At 37.8% G+C, this 19,953-nt stretch overlaps 1 protein-coding gene across 2 annotated transcripts in view; it reads left to right on the forward strand.

The window, feature by feature from the left end:
- The window catches only part of LOC128684904 (uncharacterized), a 57,180-nt gene extending 39,291 nt beyond the window's left edge, over nt 1-17,889 (forward strand). For both annotated transcript variants that reach the window (XM_053771243.2, XM_053771244.2), the window contains exons 10-13: nt 4,209-4,340; nt 7,552-7,658; nt 10,392-10,554; nt 12,420-17,889. In XM_053771243.2, coding sequence (XP_053627218.1) covers nt 4,209-4,340; nt 7,552-7,658; nt 10,392-10,554; nt 12,420-14,101 — 2,084 coding nt within the window. In that variant the 3' untranslated portion in view covers nt 14,102-17,889. The remainder of the gene's footprint in view (nt 1-4,208; nt 4,341-7,551; nt 7,659-10,391; nt 10,555-12,419) is intronic.
- Nucleotides 17,890-19,953: the final 2,064 nt, after the last annotated feature.

Consider the following 19,953-nt stretch of genomic DNA (forward strand, 5'->3'; position numbering starts at 1 on the left):
ATGCTTCTATTCTCCTTGTATCCCATTTACCTTTTACTCTCAGTGTAGCTACAACTAGAAAGTGATCTGATATATCTGTGGCCCCTCTATAAACATGTACATCCTGAAGTCTACTCAACAGTTTTCTATCTACCAATACATAATCCAACAAACTACTGTCATTTTACCCTATATTATATCTTGTATACTTATTTATCCTCTTTTTCTTAAAATATGTATTACCTGTAACTAAACCCCTTTCTATACAAAGTTCAATCAAAGGGCTCCCATTATCATTTACACCTGGCACCCCAAACTTCCCTACCACACCCTCTCAAAGGTTCCTATACATTCACTTAACATCTCCCAAAATCTCTCTCTCTCCTCTACATTCCTCTCTTCTCTAGGTGCATACACGCTTATTATGACCCACTTTTCACATCCAACCATTACTTTAATCCACATAATCCTTGAATTTACACATTCATATTCGCTTTTCTCCTTCCATAACTGATCCTTCAGCATTATTGCTACCCCTTCCTTAGCTCTAACTCTCTCAGATACTCCAGATTTAATCCCATTTATTTCTCCCCATCAAAACTCCCCTTCCCCCTTCAGCTTTGTTTCTCTTAGGGCCAGGACATTCAACTTCTTTTCATTCATAACATCAGCAATCATCTGTTTCTTGTCATCTGCACTACATCCACGCACATTCAAGCATCCCAGTTTTATAAAGTTTTTCTTCTTCTCATTTTTTAGTAAATGTTTACAGGAGAAGGGGTTACTAGCCCATTGCTCCTGGCATTTTAGTCGCCTCATACGACACGTATGGCTTACGGAGGAAAGATTCTTTTCCACTTCCCCATGGACAAAGAGTGACTGGCTTTATGGCTGTAGCCTGGAACCAAACCTGCTCTATAAACAGGGCCCTCATGTATGGTGATTATCATGACTATTGTAGTGTACTAGATATGTATATCTTCTTCTTTCAACAAACCGGCCGTATCCCACCAAGGCAGGGTGGCCCAAAAATGAAAAACGAAAGTTTCTCTTTTTAAATTTAGTAATTTATACAAGGGGTTACTAGCTCCTTGCTCCCGGCATTTTAGTCGCCTCTTACAACACGTATGGCTTATGGAGGAAGAATTTTGTTCCACTTCCCCATGGAGATAAGAGGAAATAAACAAGAACAAGAACTAGAAAGAAAATATAAGAAACCCCAGAGGGGTGTGTATATATATGCTTGTACATGTTGTGTATCTTTATACATATATGCTTCTAAACTGTTGTGTTCTGAGCACCTCTGCAAAAACAGTGATTTTGTGTGAATGAGGTGAAAGTGTTGAATGATGATGAAAGTATTTTCTTTTTGGGGATTTTCTTTCTTTTTTTGGGTCACCCTGCCTCGGTGGGAGACGGCCGACTTGTTGAAAAAAAAAAAAACGTATGTGTAGTGTGACCAAAGTGTAAGTAGAAGTAGCAAGACGTACCTGAAATCTTGCATGTTTATGATACAGACAAAAGACACCAACAATCCTACCATCATGTAAAACAATTACAGGCTTTCATTTTACACTCACTTGGCAGGATGTGTAATGTTGCCATGGTTGTTTAATATATTTATAGATGGGGTTGTAAAAGAAGTAAATGCTAGGGTGTTCGGGAGAGGGGTGGGATTAAATTATGGGGAATCAAATTCAAAATGGGAATTGACACAGTTACTTTTTGCTGATGATACTGTGTTTATGGGAGATTCTAAAGAAAAATTGCAAAGGTTAGTGGATGAGTTTGGGAATGTGTGTAAAGGTAGAAAGTTGAAAGTGAACATAGAAAAGAGTAAGGTGATGAGGGTATCAAATAATTTAGATAAAGAAAAATTGAATATCAAATTGGGGAGGAGGAGTATGGAAGAAGCGAATGTTTTCAGATACTTGGGAGTTGACGTGTTGGCGGATGGATTTATGAAGGATGAGGTTAATCATAGAAATGATGAGGGGAAAAAGGTGAGTGGTGCATTGAGGTATATGTGGAGTCAAAAAACGTTATCTATGGAGGCAAAGAATGGAATGTATGAAAGTATAGTAGTACCAACACTCTTATATGGGTGTGAAGCTTGGGTGGTAAATGCAGCAGCGAGGAGACGGTTGGAGGCAGTGGAGATGTCCTGTCTAAGGGCAATGTGTGGTGTAAATATTATGCAGAAAATTCGGAGTGTGGAAATTAGGAAAAGGTGTGGAGTTAATAAAAGTATTAGTCAGAGGGCAGAAGAGGGGTTGTTGAGGTGGTTTGGTCATTTAGAGAGAATGGATCAAAGTAGAATGACATGGAAAGCATATAAATCTATAGGGGAAGGAAGGCGAGGTAGGGGTCGACCTCGAAAGGGTTGGAGAGAGGGGGTAAAGGAGGTTTTGTGGGCGAGGGGCTTGGACTTTCCAGCAAGCGTGCGTGAACATGTTAGATAGGAGTGAATGGAGACGAATGGTACTTGTGTGTGTGTGTGTGTGTGTGTGTGTGTGTGTGTGTGTGTGTGTGTGTGTGTGTGTGTGTGTGTGTGTGTGTGTGTGTGTGTGTGTGTTTATGTGTGTGTGTGTGTGACTCAACAATCAATATTTGCACCAATAACTCATTACAGTTGTGACCGGGTGTGGAAGTGTGAATTGCTCATTACACTATAATTTGTTCATGATTGTAGCCATGTATAAACGTAAGTAACCATTCTTACAGTATTCACTACCTTTGTAACTTGTGAGTTCATTACCTTGTACCTAGTTCAGCCATCCAAACTTTGGGGCCCAGTCCCTGGATCCATTACGTACCTCTGTAATCTGTAAATACCTTTGTAACTTGTCATGATTGTGACTAGACCTACCCGGAGCTCATTACCTTTGTAATTTGTGAGTTCATTACCTTTGTAAATTGTGAATTCATTATTTCTGTAACTTGCTAAGCTATCAAAACTTTGGAGTCCAGTCCCTGGACCAATTATGTACCTCTGTAATCTTTTGACTACCGCCCACAGGATGGGTATGGGGTGCATAATAAACATATTAAACTAACTAACTATGGTACTTGGGACCTGACGATCTGTTGGAGTGTGAGCAGGATAATATTTAGTGAAGGGATTCAGGGAAACCGGTTATTTTCATATACATGTATTCGGACTTGAGTCCTGGAAATGGGAAGTACAATGCCTGCACTTTAAAGGAGGGGTTTGGGATATTGGCAGTTTGGAGGGATATGTTGTGTATCTTTATATGTATATGCTTCTAAACTGTTGTATTCTGAGCACCTCTGCAAAAACAGTGATAATGTTTGAGTGTGGTGAAAGTGTTGAATGATGATGAAAGCATTTTCTTTTTGGGGATTTTCTTTCTTTTTTGGGTCACCCTGCCTCGGTGGGAGACGACCGACTTGTTGAAAAAAAAAAAATGTATAAATCTTTTTACATGTATGTTTTTATAGGTAGTAGGTTGGTAGACAGCAACCGCCCAGGGAGTTACTACCGTCCTGCCAAGTGAGTGTAAAACGGTAACCTGTAATTGTTTTACATGATGGTAGGATTGGTGGTGTCTTTTTTCTGTCTCATAAACATGCAAGATTTCAGGTACATCTTGCTACTTTTACTTACACTTAGGTCACATTACACATACATGTACAAGTATATATATACACACCCCTCTGGGTTTTCTTCTATTTTCTTACTAGTTCTTGTTCTTGTTTATTTCCTCTTATCTCCATGGGGAAGTGGAACAGAATTCTTCCTCCGTATGCCATGCGTGTTGTAAGAGGCGACTAAAATGCCGGGAGCAAGGCCTAGTAACCCCTTCTCCTGTATAAATTACTAAATTTAAAAAGATAAACTTTCATTTTTCTTTTTGGGCCACCATCACTTGGTGGGATACGGCCGGTGTGTTGAAAAAAAAAAATATGCATGTTATGTATCTTTATATATGTTTCTAAACTGTTGTAACTGAGCATCTCTGCAAAGACAGTGATTATATGTGAGTAAGGTGAAAGTGTTGAATGATGATGAAAGTATTTTCTTTTTGGGGATTTTCTTTCTTTTTGGGTCACCCTGCCTCGGTGGGAGACGGCCGACTTGTTGAAAAAAAAAAATAACATATTTGATATATGATGATTCTTGTGATAGTATTAAGTGTTCTGGATAGCATATACAATGCTGTACGTATATGGTGATTATCACTGTTTAAAAGTATTATTTCTTTCAGAGCGCAGTTGGCATGGCCTAAAGGAGCGATTCAAGAAAAGAATTTACCCTCGTCTTCATTGTTATTTACAATTTGGAGTCTCAGAGAATACCATGTTAAGGTTTATGTCTAAAATTCCTTTTGAAATACAAGGTAAACTATGTAGTGTTTTTCAGTTCATTAGTATGTTTATATAGTATATAGTTTGTTTAGGTTTGTTCTACAGTATTTTAACATGCTAGCAATTGCAGATGCTCTTGATTACAGCCTCTCCTCACTTAGCGACGTATTTGTTTACCAACAACTCGAACTTACGATGGGCTCGGACTAGTATGCATACCTAAATAATGTATATTAAAGCTGATTTCGTCTATTCTGTTTAATACATTATCCAGTACACTACTTTATGAACATTTAAAAATATACCAGAAATGTTATGAATGGTGCAAAAGTGACATTAAAACAATACCAAATATAGTTGAGACACACCCACTACCATTATAGTATGCTCCTCACTTAGCAATGAATTCATTTACCAACGTGGTCTTAGGAACGGAACTCCGTTGCTAAGTGAGGAGAGGTTGTATATATTTATCACCGCCAGAGAGTTCAAGAGTGTGGTTGCTTTGTTGTGTTGTGTGAAATGTGTCTTTTATGTATGGGATTCATGCCTATTGACTTCATTTTATGACCTTTTGCTCCATGGTCACATTTGTCAGGTGAAGTAAAGAGAAAGGCATAATACCGTGACTAGAACAATACAGGTCTCCCTCAACATTCACGAGGGTTAGGGGATCAAGAGCCTCGCGAATGTTGAAAAATCGCGAATGTTTGGTGCCCCAATATATTGTAGGGAAATATAATACAATACTGCTTCCTTAACTTATCGAACCATGAACAATCATAAAATACATGAACACGTCGTAAATTGTACTAAATACATACGTTATGGCTTAATAACATGTATGTTATTAAATACCACTGCCTCCACCATTGCGAGTCCCTACTACCCTCCATCTGACCCCCACAACTGGCAGCCAGACCTCCCACCACTGTGTGGTGAGTGTTTTGTTTGTTCATTATTTGCTATTAAACTACAGTATAAATAATGTCAACCCATTTATGACTGCATATTGGAATGGCTATTCGGACAGGTATTGGAAGGTGACATCATGTGTTTACTCTTGAACACAGCAAAGAATCAAACATTTGTGCTACTGCTACTGCTAATAATAATAATAATAATAATAATAAATACGATAGAATTGAAGAAGGAAATTGTACAAAAATATGAGGGTTGAAGCAGTGGTGGAGGAAGTGGTTGACGCATCGTCAGTGTGGCTTTGTTTATGCTGGAGTGAGTATTAGTCTCCGTGCTCTTCCAAACATTTCACAATAATTCATTGTATTTGGTGCTTGTAGAATGAGTGTGACTGGAGTGGTAGAGGCAGTGGTAGAGGCAGTGGTAGAGGCAGTGGTAGAGGCAGTGGTAGAGGAGGCAGTGATAGAGGCAGTGATAGAGGCAGTGGGTGAGGCAGTGGGTGAGGCAGTGGTAGAGGCAGTGATAGAGGCAGTGATAGAGGCAGTGGTAGAGGCAGTGGGTGAGGCAGTGGTAGAGGCAGTGATAGAGGCAGTGATAGAGGCAGTGGTAGAGGCAGTGGGTGAGGCAGTGGGTGAGGCAGTGGTAGAGGCAGTGATAGAGGCAGTGGGTGAGGCAGTGGTATTTACTAACATATATGTTATAAATAATAATAGTACATATTAATATTAACATTTATAATAATAATAATAATAATAAATGTTATTCATAATGTACTATTATTATTTATAACATATACAGTGGACCCCCGGTTAACGATATTTTTTCACTCCAGAAGTATGTTCAGGTGCCAGTACTGACCGAATTTGTTCCCATAAGAAATATGTGAAGTAGATTAGTCCATTTCAGACCCCCAAACATACACGTACAAACGCACTTACATAATTGGTCGCATTCGGAGGTAATCGTTATGCGGGGGTCCACTGTATGTTAGTAAATATCACTGCCTCTACCACTGCCTCACCCACTGCCTCTATCACTGCCTCTACCACTGCCTCAACTGCTGCCTCACCCACTGCCTCTACCACTGCCTCACCCATTGCCTCTACCACTGCCTCTACCACTGCCTCTACCACTGCCTCTACCACTGCCTCTTATAACTGCCTCTACCACTGCCTCTATAACTGCCTCTATAACTGCCTCTACCACTGCCTCTATAACTGCCTCTATAACTGCCTCTATAACTGCCTCTACCACTGCCTCAACCACTCCAGTCACACTCAATCTACAAGCACCAAATACAATGAATTATTGTGAAATGTTTGGAAGAGCACGGAGACTAATGCTCACTCCAGCATAAACAAAACCACACTGACGATGCATCAACCACTTCCTCCACCACTGCTTCAACCCTCGTATTTTTGTACAATTTCCTTCTTCAATTCTATCGTATTTATTATTATTATTATTATTATTATTATTATTATTATTATTATTATTGTTGTAATATTATTATTATTATTATTATTATTATTATTATTATTATTATTATTATTATTATTATTATTATTATTATTATTATTAGCAGTAGCAGAAATGTTTGATTATTTGCTGTGTTCAAGAGTAAACACATGATGTCACCTTCCAATACCTGTCTGAATAGCCATTCTAATATGCAGTCATGGATGGGTTGACATTATTTATACTGTAGTTTAATAGCAAATAATGAACAAACAAAACACTCACCACACAGTGGTGGGAGGGCTGGCTGCCAGTTGTGGGGGTCGGAGGGAGGGTAGTAAGAACTCTTGGCGGTAAACTTAAATATGATTTGGCGGCTGGGAATTTGAAGGTTGGGAATTCGCGAATGTGTGAAGCCCGTGAAAGTTGAAAATGCGAATGTTGAGGGAGATCTGTACACAGATAACCCGCATGTAGGAGAAAGAAGGATATGACGATGTTTTTGTCTGACTTGGACCATCAACCAGTTACACTACTGGGTCTAGTCAATGGTCGAAGTTGAACTTAAACGTTGTCATAAGCACCTTTCTCCTATATCCGTTTAAATTACATCAGCATTTTCTTTTTCTTATAAGGCCTTCATAATTTTGTCCTGGTGCTCTAATAGTTGTGATAGGCAAGATCTTTCTGCTCTAGTGCCATGTTGACTTGGGTTGTATAGCTTATATTTTTCCATAAAGTCAGTAATTTGATATCTCAAAACTCTTTCGAAGATTGTTGTGATATACGAGGCTAGTGCTTCGTCTAATTAAAAAAATCATATCATGATTATCTTAACTTTATAATTTAAATTTTTTTTTTCAGCTGAACCAGCAAGGACTGAGGGAGAGGAAAATCGTAGACGAAATTATTTGCACCACGAAGACCGGTTAATTGTGGACTTCATTGTTAAGACCAGGAGGTATTCTGAGGTATGTTACAGTAATGAGAGATTTCTATCAGTAGTATTGTAGGAAAGTAACTCAATCATCCTGGGCATGGACTGGGTTGCAGGGGCATTGACCCTTGGAACACCCTCCAGGTATCCATTTTAAGAATACGTATTAACATAGTCTCTTACCCAAACACAAACCTGTAATAAACAGTGGTGAGTGGCCCAAGATATGTACAGTAGGGCCCCGCTTTTCGGCATTTTGCCCTAAGGCATTTCGCTAATACGGCGATCTCAAATTATGACCAGAACTTTCTGTACGGCAAGTGGTGTTTCAAATATGGCAAGGGCTACCTGGTTTGTTTACATTCTCCATGAGCACATCTCTCTGTTACGTAATAACAATCACCTTGGGCACATTAAATGTCTAATTTTACATCAATATAGACATTTTCATTAATCCATCTATGATATTTTCTTCAAAATTATATAAGAAACACATTACATAGCATATAAACATGCTGTTTATATGCTGTGGAGGTGTGGTTGCCAGCTGGAGGGAAAACATTACGTAATACTAATAATAGTCACTCTTGGGCACATTAAATGTCTTATTTTATGTTAATATAGACATTTTCATTAATCCATCTGTTATATTTTCTTCAAAATTATGTAAGAAACACGTTACATAACATATAAACATTTTGTTTATGTACTATGGAGGTGTGGTAGCTGGGCGGAGGGAAAACATTATGTCACTCTCCTTAATACATAACACTTTTGTTTACAATTCTTGGCTTGAATTATTCATTACTTCTCCCTTTGTTTATGATGGCATCTAAAGGTAGTTGTTAGAAACAATTAAACTCGGTGAACATGGTATGTCGATGGTAATAATATGGCTCTGGGCCACATTAAATATCATGTAGGTATGTAGCCCAGGCAGACTACATACCTACATTATTATTATAACTGAGAATTATACGTAAGTGTACCTGTACCTAAGTAAACTTACACACTGTGCTGGCATGCAGGTACACATTAAAATCACTAAAAGTGTCTTATTTGTCTTGAAGATTCCATATTAATGATGATAATAATAATAACACAATAATAATCACTCAGAGGAGCATTAAATATCGTATAAAATGTTAATATAGACATTTTGCTTAATCCATCTAAATACACCCCACAGTTGAATAAATTAACATAAATATGAGATGCGGTAGCCAGGCGACTTGTAGGACTTGTGGTAGCCAGGCAACTTGTAGGACTTGTGACGAAAACCAGACGCATTCATCTGGTTTGTTTACGCCATATGTGGATGGGTGGGGTGGCGAGGGCTGCCCTTCCTGGCTACCCATACTTCGCAACCTGACTTCATACAAATAAAACTCACCTCTCACCCTACATTAAGACTACAAATATTTTAAGGTAATTAATGAGTGTACTATATATGCATCTTTTTGCTCTAGGGAGCTTAATGTCATAGTAGGTATAAGTGGCCAGGCAGGATGCCATACCTCCCACACGACTTTCTACAAATAAATACTTTTCACCTCTCACCCTATATTAAGACCATTAAGACTACAAATATTTTAAGGTAAGTAATGCGTGTACTGTATATGCATTTTATTGCTCTAGGGAGCTTTAAGCATCATAGTATAGTATGTGTGGGTGGGGTGGCCAGGAGGGCTACCACACCTGACTTCTTAGAGTAAATACTACTCACCTTTTGCCCTACATTAAGACTACAAATATTTTGAGGTAAATAATGAGTGTACTGTGTGTATTTTACTTTTACTGTCAGAAGTAGCAGGAAGTGTTTCTGAGAGGGGCAGTAGTGTTGCTTGCTTGGTAACAGCGTCATCTTGCTTGGTGGTATCAGTATCAGACACTTGCCTAGTTCTATTGCTAACTTAATATATGTTAATGTAAACTTGTTATCTGACATTTATATGCATTTATAAATGTAAAAAAATGGAGTTCTGCTTTCCGGCGAAGTCTGCTTTCCGGCAGTAGCCTGGAACCTAACCTACCGAATAAGTGGGGCCCTACTGTACTAAATGGTGGGAGGTAGCACAAAAAATGTACTAAACAGTGGTCAGTAGGAGTAGTTACAGTTGTTCTTAGCCTCCACCTCTCCTGCATCCAGTGCATTCCACTTACTACCTTCTTCTTCTTTCAACGTACTAGCCGTATCCCACTGAGGTGGGGTGGCCCTAAAGGAAAAACAAAAGTTTCTCCTTTTAAATTTAGTAATATATACAGGAGAAGGGGTTACTAGCCCCTTGCTCCCGGCATTTTAGTCACCTCTTATGACACGCATGGCTTACGGAGGAAGAATTCTGTTCCACTTCCCCATGGAGAACTTACTACCTTAAGACTGAAAAAAAAGTACTTTCTTTTGTCACTGTGTCTCATCCTAATCTTTAGCTGCCTCCCTATCCTCACATCCCTTGTGACAGTTTCTTATTGTGTGACTGGCACTAGTTATTAGTGCTGTAAATTTTGTTTTCAAAACACCGGCCATCTCCCACTGAGGCAGGGTGACCTAAAAAGAAAAACAAAAGTTTTTTTTCACATGTAGTAATTATACAGGAGAAGGGGTTACTAGCCCTTTGCTCCTGGTATTTTAGTTGCCTTTTATGATATGCATGGCTTACGGAGGAAGAATTCTTTTCCATTACCCCATGGAGATTCCGTAAAAATATGATTGATTAATGAATTGGTTTCTTTCCACTGTAATTTTATATTATTATTTACTTAACAGGTTGGTGGAAGGAGCCTGTGGCAGTTAATGGCCTCAAAAGTTAGTGGACTGAGAGGACGAACATGGCTCAGCTTGAAGGAGCGATTCCGCAGACATATCATTAACCATCTGGGAAGCTTCAATTTATCAAGGGAGGAAATAGAAAACTTCCAACATCCACCTGGTAAGTTGTGTTAGTTGATATTATTCTCGTGCTATTGTGTTGGACATATTTTTTTTTTGGCTGTGAGTGCTGAATGACCTATGCCATCAAAATGCCCTTAATGTCACTACTACTGTTGTTGTGGGCACTCAGTTATAGTAAATGTAAACTGATAATTTTTTTCAATGCACTGGTCATATCCCAGCGAGGCAGGGTGACCTAAAAAGAAAAACGAAAGTTTTTCTTTTTAAATTTAGTAATGTATACAGGAGAAAGGGTTACTAGCCCCTTGCTTCCGGCATTTTAGTTGCCTCTTACGACACTCACGGGTTTCTTCTTTTACATTTAGTAATATATACAGGAGAAGGGGTTACTAGCCTCTTTCTCCCGGCATTTTAGTCGCCTCTTACGACATGCATGGCTTACGGAGGAAGAATTCTGTTCCACTTCCCCATGGAGATAAGAGGAAATAAACAAGAACAAGAACTAGAAAGAAAATAGAAGAAAACCCAGAGGGGTGTGTGTATATGTATGCTTGTACATGTATGTGTAGTGTGACCTAAGTGTAAGTAGAAGTAGCAAGACGTACCTGAAATCTTGCATTTTATGAGACAGAAAAATGGACACCAGCAATCCTACCATCGTGTAAAACAATTACAGGCTTTCGTTTTACACTCACTTGGCAGGACGGTAGTACCACCCTGGGCGGTTGCTGTCTACCAACCTACTACCTATAATACCTATGAACTGATAAATATCTTGGCATATTTTAATTACATAAGCCTTTTTAACAAGAATAAAATAGAGTGCAATAGGAAAACATACCACTTATTTACATACTTTCCAGTAATTATGTATCGTAGATAAACCACCATAATATTCTCAATTTTTTTTTAATTACTACTGGCAGTTTGGAGGGATATGTTGTGTATCTTTATACGTATATGCTTCTAAACTGTTGTATTCTGAGCACCTCTGCAAAAGCAGTGATAATGTGTGAGTGTGGTGAAAGTGTTGAATGATGATGAAAGTATTTTCTTTTTGGGGATTTTCTTTCTTTTTTGGGTCACCCTGCCTCGGTGGGAGACTGCCGACTTGTTGAAAAAAAAAAAAAAGCCTTTAGTAATAATAATAATAATTAGACAGAATAGAACTCTCCTGAGTGGATAAGCCCTGCTAAAATAGAAAGCATACAAAGGTCTAGTGAGAAACAACATACAGAATTTTAATTGAATGATGATTCAATAAACCACTGTAATATTCACAGTTTTTAAAACATTCTTAATGAAATAAGAATGTAAGTCACATTCAGATAGATAAAGCAGTGTTGAGGTGAAATAATCATTGAGTTATGAACAATAATATACAGTGGACCCCCGGTTAACGATATTTTTTCACTCCAGAAGTATGTTCAGGTGCCAGTACTGACCGAATTTGTTCCCATAAGAAATATTGTGAAGTAGATTAGTCCATTTCAGACCCCCAAACATACACGTACAAACGCACTTACATAAATACACTTACATAATTGGTCGCATTCGGAGGTAATCGTTATGCGGGGGTCCACTGTACTGGTATCTGTATCATAGTAAATATAATTTTGTTGTATGTGTTAAAGAGCAGGGAAATTTTTTGAAACTGAGTGCATGAATGACTATTTCAAATTTACATTTGTGATTTACATTAGACTGGTCCTAATGTTTACAAATAACTGAAAACTAGACATAGGTTATAGAGTAGTAAATTTTATTTATTCATTATTTTACATTATTACAAAGCAGCACATAGATATATTATCATTTACTTGTGCTTTTTATACAAAAATTATAAATGAATATACGAAGATAGGTAGTGTAATACATTACTTTTGATTTTTTACTTTTCAGGAAAGTTTGTAATAAGTAATGGGAGCCATCAGTCAAGACTATATTTCAAAATAGAGACACGTTCAAGTACTGAATATAGTGATCAAGATGCTGACTCTGATGTTAGTAATAAGCAAAAACTGCATCGCAAGAGAGAAAACCAAGAAAGAACAGAGGATGATACTGAGAGAAATGATTCGAACAGACAACACTCAAGAAATAAAAGAGGAAAAATAGAAAAAGTTTCAAAAAGACTGAGAAATGATGAAGCAAAGACGTGCACTAATAAAGGCACATCAGATGAGCAGTCTTCTTCTGAAGGTGAAGATGAGAATGATAACAGAGGGAAGAAATTGAGAAATCATACTTCACGGTCACCAAAAGCAGTTGTGAAGAATAAAGTTGTTAAAAAGAGAAAGTTATATAACCGGGATGAAATGGCGCAACTTACACCCCGTACTCCCTTCAATAGAAGTAACTTTATGAGATGCACTGTTGAATGCCTAAAACCCAATGGAATGAAAAATGTAAATATGTCTAGTGAAAAACAACACAGGCAATCAAAGGTGACAAAACAGATGGGAGATAAAACTATAAAGAAAAATTATGGTGCACCAGAAGCAGAGAAATGGAACGAGAGTGATAAAGAGGTAAATGAGAACTCACACAGCGAACACTCTGCTTCAGGAGATAGCGAAAATGAAATAACTGATAAAGAATCTAACCAATCTTACCATGATGAAGAGGATGTGAGTATTGTTAACATTGGTGCAGATACGGTGAATTCACAACACACACACACAAATACCCCCGTGAGGAATGAAGGCCTGTTGAGTCCTGGAGATAATTTGAGTACAGGGAATATGAATGACAAATCACTGCCTCGGTTACAAGTACAAGCAGAAAATAATGCAGTGCAGTCACCAAAAGCAGTTGTTGTTAGCAAAAGTGGCAAAAAGAGAAAGTCATGTGACCAAGATGGAGTGGAACAACTTTCAGAACTTTCCCCCTCCAGTAGAGGTAAATCTATGAGGCTCGTTCTTGAGCGGATAAGCCCTGCTAAAATAGAAAGCATACAAAGGTCTAGTGAGAAACAACATAAACAGACTGTGATAAAACAGGTGAGTAATAAAACTGTAGAGAAAAACCATGATGCATTAGAAATGGAGAAAAGCGGTGAGAGTGATGAAGAGATGAATGAGCACTCACACATGACCAATAAGAAAGTCAAATTTTACTGTGAAGAAAATGGTAAGCAAGGTGTGAGCATTGCTGACAATGGTACACACACGTTGAGTGCAAAATATGCAAACAAAAACAAAGTGTTGGAGAGTAAATTCTTGCTACGTTCTAGAGCAGTTACGAGTCCAGAGAGGACACGTAACGACTCGTTGCCTTGTTTAAAACAATTGGTAACTTCATCAGATTCGACTAAAAGATCACCTCCTGGTAGATTTACTAGGGTCAAGAATGTCAAGGAATTTCTTGAAACTGGAAACAGTTCACAAAGTGATATCATTGTTGATGATGGCACTAACTCTGACACAAATAAAAAAGCTAAGAAAGGTTCACGTAAATATTCTAAAAAATATGTGGCGAAGAAGCAATCATCGAATCAAGAAAAGCGCTCAACCAGATCTATGAAGACAGATACACTTCCAAGAACAAAACTGAGAAAGGTATTTCTGCATAAGAAAAAATAGTGATTATGTGAGCTAATCAATAACCATATGTGGTTATTGACTTCAGACTGAAATACATGATGGAGATTTATTTTAATTATAAATTTTTATACCTTGAAAAAATATTTGAATAGGAAATGTCAAAAACCATATACAGTATACATGTTGATATATTCAGTAATTCAGTTTTTTTTTTTAGTCTTCTTTTATATAATTTTTTATTTGCACTCAGATATATTTTAATAACTAAATTTGTGTATTTGATGTTGAGAGCATTGCAGTTTCTTAAACAAAAGAGCAGTAGGTTTGAGAATCAGTTTTACAAGCAATTTGTTTTACAAGGTTTCTCAAGTATACTGAAAAATACACAAGAGTCCAATTTACAACTGACTCTTGATTTGTAGATGAGGTCAGATAGCTTTTCAATCTGTTCTGGTCTATTATTATCAAATCGTGAATGTGATAATGGTACAAGAGAGACTGAAATGTCATCCAGTATTACTTGCAATTTGTAGAGTTTCCAGTTATTATTCCACACAAGAATACATAATACTGTATAGATCTGATTGAGCAGAGGGAACAAAGGAGATGAGAAGGGAAGGTTGTTACATTGTTTTGTGGGCCACTTAGCCACTTGTGGATTAGTTGAAAAGTGTTCTCCAGCAGATGTAACCTAATGATGATGCAGCATGGGAAAAACTTTCTTTCTTTTTTACTGATTATATACCTTTGAATGGCTATTCATAATTCCTTATTTTTTTTCTGATTCCTTAATGGCTGTTGCTGCATCTTAATCCATGGAGTGAGAATGTGAGTTAGTATGTGTTGTTAACAACTATCATTGATGAATTAGGTTCTCCAAGCATGTGCTTACTATGTCTGCCTTCCTCCCTAACCTTCCCACCTTTAATAGAAATGTGCTATGATTTCATAAATAACATTAATATTATTGCTACATAAGTGATCTCATGACGAGCTGTTGGAGTGTGAGCAGGGTAATATTTAGTGAAGGGATTCAGGGAAACTGGTTATTTTTATATAGCCGGACTTGAGTCCTGGAAATGGGAAGTACAATGTTGCCTGCACTCTAAAGGAGGAGTTTGGGATATTGGCAGTTTGGAAGGATATGTTGTGTATCTTTATACATATATGCTTCTAAACTGTTGTATCCTGAGCACCTCTGCAAAAACAGTGATTATGTGTGAGTGAGATGAAAGTGTTGAATGATGATGAAAGTACAGTGGACCCCCGCTTAACGATCACCTCCAAATGCGACCAATTATGTAAGTGTATTTATGTAATTGCGTTTGTACGTGTATGTTTGGGGGTCTGAAATGGACTAATCTACTTCACAATATTCCTTATGGGAAAAAAGTCAGTCAGTACTGGCACCTGAACATACTACTGGAATGAAAAAAGTTCGTTAACCGGGGGTCCACTGTATTTTCTTTTTGGGGATTTTCTTTCTTTTTTGGGTCACCCTGCCTCGGTGGGAGTCGGCCGACTTGTTGGAAAAAAAAATAAGTGGTATCCTTCCCTCAACACCTTCACCTCTCTCTGTTATCCCTCCCCTTTGCTGTGTGTCTCAGTACCTCAACATATCCCATCTTTTATGTCCTTTCTGCTGTTTTTCCCAGCACCTCTGCCTCTTCCCCTCTACCATCTCTTTCATCTTTTATATGTAGCCCTACATAATCCTTACTGGTTTACCACTTTCCATAACTGTCTCCTAGGTCTGTGCAAGTTTTACTTGTGTTAATGAAATTTTAATGGATTACTTACTGGTACATGAAATAATGTATACACCAGCAGTAGTCTCACAAGTGTTGGGTTTTAGTTAAACTATTTTGCAAATAATTTGATTGTTTTGCAGACAATATTAAAACCAGAAAGTTGATAGGTCTTGGTGAAGCTTTATATAGCCTAGCAACACGTTGGTACGAAGATTGTCTGCTCTCGGGATTTTCCTTTTTTTTCCACTGATTCTCATGGCCCTCTTCCTATTGCTGATAAAGAAATGTCTGGAGATTTCTAAATTCCTAAAAGAATCTGTGGTAATTTAAAATTCATCTTTGAAAGCTGTGAAGTTCAAGAATTTCTGGCAAGACAGTTGAATGAGTGGTGTGAAATGCTTCCTCAGGGTAATCCACCTTACTGGGGAAATAATTGATGTGGTTAAACAAAAACCATGTGGAGTGTGCTCTTAAAATTAGCAATGCATCATATTTGCTCATGTATTTTTCTGTAGACTTGAGAAAGCTTGTATTGCAAAATATTGTAAAATATATTGTCCACAGTGTGTTGTGTTTTGTTATTTTACATCTTTATCCATGCTTGGTGTTACTGAATTATTTAACAGTGAAGGACTCTTGATTCAAGGAATTGGACCTGCCCTCTCCTTCCTTGGATTAAACCTGAATGCTTCCCATTCTCCTCAGGCGCTGTAGGACCCTTATGAGTTCAGCGCTTCCCTGTGCATGCACCAATCATAGAACTGAATACTGTAATTTAGTATAGATGTGAGAGGGCAACAGCTGGGCTTGTAATATCAGAAAGGAATAGCATAACATCATGCCAACTCGTGGCATGTGTTTCCCTCCAGTGCTCATACATGTATGTATACATATAATATGTATGGAGACACGCATGCTATTTATTCATACACCTATACACACTACTGCTGCTGCTCCTGTACACACACATTGTGTGTGTTGTATCTATGTATGAATTCACTCATTCTTGCTGTTCTGCATTCATTCCTTGATTCAGTCCTTTATTATTTCATATGGTCATTTAACCTTGCATTTGTTCATTTATTTCATTTATTACTGAATACTAGACTGGTAAGATTTTTTTACCCTGTACAGGAAGTCCTCAGCTTAAAAATACCCAAGTTATATGTACTTCTTTCAATGCACCGACCACATCCCACCAAGGCGGGGCAGCCCGAAAGGAAAAAACAAAAGCTTCTCCTTTTAAATTTAGTAATGTATACAGGAGAAAGGGTTACTAGCCTTTTGCTCCCGGCATTTTAGTTGCCTCTTACGACACGCACGACTCAAGGAGGGAGAATTCTGTTCCACTTTCCCATGAAGAAGTTATATGCACACTTACATTATTATATTAGCTGGGAAGTGCAGAACCCATAAGGATCATACAGCACTACGTACACTAGCCATTGAATCACTCAGCAACCAATTAATTCTACAATGCCAAATGCAGTATAAACGTGTGAAACCCAGCTAACCTTCGTACCAATATTCTCTAGATCAACGACTGGTTAATAAGTAAAAAAACAAAAGCAGATTTATTTGTAAGTTGGAGACTTGCTGTGTTCTGCCATTATATATAGTAAAGAAGAGGTACACATTACAGAAGAGATTGTTTTACTCTGTGTATAACTTCATGACTGGATAGAACCTTCTGATCCTTTTGTGGCTTGTCTTCAGTTTATATGTTAGATTGCTATTAATGGCACCAGTTTTGTTTTTGAAGATGGGTATTTTGCTTCCCCTATGGTTAAATTTTTTGAAAGAATATTATACTAGCTTTAAAATTATATTGTACATTTCTTGTAACTTGAATTAGGTTTGGCTCCTGTATCATATGTAGTCACTCTCTAAACTTCCTTTTAAATAATTATGAATCACTTTAATACTGTAATTACAAAATTACTATTTGCAGATCACAAGATAAAGTACTGTGGAAAGCAAATATTTTTTCAACTGTGTACATTGCATATTGTACTTAGTACCCAGTTTTTGTATTTGTAGTACCTTTATAATTAAATACGTGTACTTTTTCTTTTAGCTTTGTCTGTGTCTCCATCCTGTATAGTTCATATGGGTCTAATGTTTCTTTTAATATATTCATAATACACCTCTGTCTGTCTATATCCATTTTGGACAGCTTGTTCTCAGTGGAAACTTCCATCTCTTAGGAAAGGGGCCTTATATATTTCAGCCATCCATGAACATTATTTTAAATATATTGAAATTTTTGTTAAAGAATCCGTAGTTTGGAGATTAGGAGGAGGTGCGGGATTACCAAAACTATTATACAGAGGGCTGAGGAGGGGCTGTTGAGGTGGTTTGGACATGTACAGAGGATGGAACGAAATAGAATGACTTCGAGAGTGTATAAATCTGTAGTGGAAGGAAGGTGGGGTAGGGGTCGGCCTAGGAAAGGTTGGAGGAAGGGGGTAAAGGAGGTTTTGTGTATGAGGGGCTTGGACTTTCAGCAAGCATGAGTAAGCATGTTAGACAGGAACAAATGGAGACAAATGGTTTTTAGGACTTGACATGCTGTTGGAGTGTAAGCAAGGTAACATTTATGAAGGGGTTCAGGGAAACCGGCAGGCCGGACTTGAGTCCTGGAGATGGGAAGTACAGTGTCTGCACTCTGAAGGAGGGGTGTTAATGTTGCAGTTTTATAATTGTAATGTAAGCATGCCTCTGGCAAGACAGTGATGGAGTAAATGATGATGAAAGTTTTTCTTTTTCAGGCCACCCTGCCTTGGTTGGAAACAACCGATGTGTTAAAATTTTTTTTTAAGGCATTCTATTATTTGTTTCATTGTGAATCAAGTGTGATAGATGGCTGATGCACTAAGAAGCAAGAATGTGTGAAAGAGGTTTGCATAAGAATATTATATACGTACTGTTATATTTTACTGTATGGAAGAACTTGCACTAAAATCCATTATTGCAAATATTAAAAAATACCAGTGAAAACAGGAAATAAAACTGGAGCACTTTCATGTGCTTACACACACATCTTCAGAAAATGTGTGTGTAAGCACATGAAAGCACTAGGGTTTTATTTCCTATTTTCTCTGTGGTATTTTTCATATTACTGTATATGAAACGCTAAACCCAAATGGGTCGTTCAGCACAAGGAGTGATGGAAGTTCGATCCTCCACCCACCAATAGTCAAAAAGCTTGACTCGCTCAGCCAGTAAGCATGTGAACAGCCGACGCTTCAGAAGGCAGGGCATACACAGGAGGAAAGGATTTGAATATTGGTTGAAAGGACAGTATTTGAGGTGAAATGTAAAAGTAACTACACAATATTTGTGACAGAAGGACTTGCATATGTTCATGTTACTAGTGCTTCACGGAGTGACCTTTCATGGCAAGGGCAACTGACTGCCTTAATGCTGGTCAAGCAGACCTCTTGATACAAATTATTGGTGCTACCCTCCTCTTCCTTATTACTCTGGTGCCGGATGGCCCTTCTTGTTTAGTGCCTCTCTCTGATTTTAATAATTACTTGAGACCGTAGATGGTTTAGCGCTTTGTTTTGATAATAATAATTACCAGAAATAAGAATAATGGTGAATCTATTTTTACCAAGGAAATCAGATTCATCATCATGTGTTAGTTGGCCTTTAAAAAATGGACTTGATTCTGTCTTTAAAAGTGGCCTTATTACCATATTTAAAAAATAGCCTTGATGCTGGTAAAAGGCTCTTAATTTGAAGAATTGGAGCTACTCTTCCCGTCCTTGGCCCCTCAAGGATGGTGCCTCAATGCTTATGTTGGACTCAGTCTCAGGAACTGGACTTATCCTCATCCTTGGATTGAATCCAATTGCCTTCCATTTTCCAAGCGCTGCATGACCAATACAAGTGTAGCACTTTCCCATGAACATCATAATGGAAGAAAAACACACAAAACAATGTAAACTTTATTATTGTTTCTAATAAAGGCTGACACTGTCTTGTATCTTATTTTCACCCACTAGTTGGCTCACACTCCCTGCAAGCACTAACGACTCATAGGTTTAGTCCTTCCACATGACTACTACATAATAATATAGTAGTAATAATAACAGTGATGTCAGTTGTTCTTAACTCCACTTGATTTTAGGT

The sequence above is a fragment of the Cherax quadricarinatus genome, chromosome 5, assembly GCF_038502225.1.
Source record: "Cherax quadricarinatus isolate ZL_2023a chromosome 5, ASM3850222v1, whole genome shotgun sequence".
Taxonomy (NCBI): Eukaryota; Metazoa; Arthropoda; class Malacostraca; order Decapoda; family Parastacidae; genus Cherax; species Cherax quadricarinatus.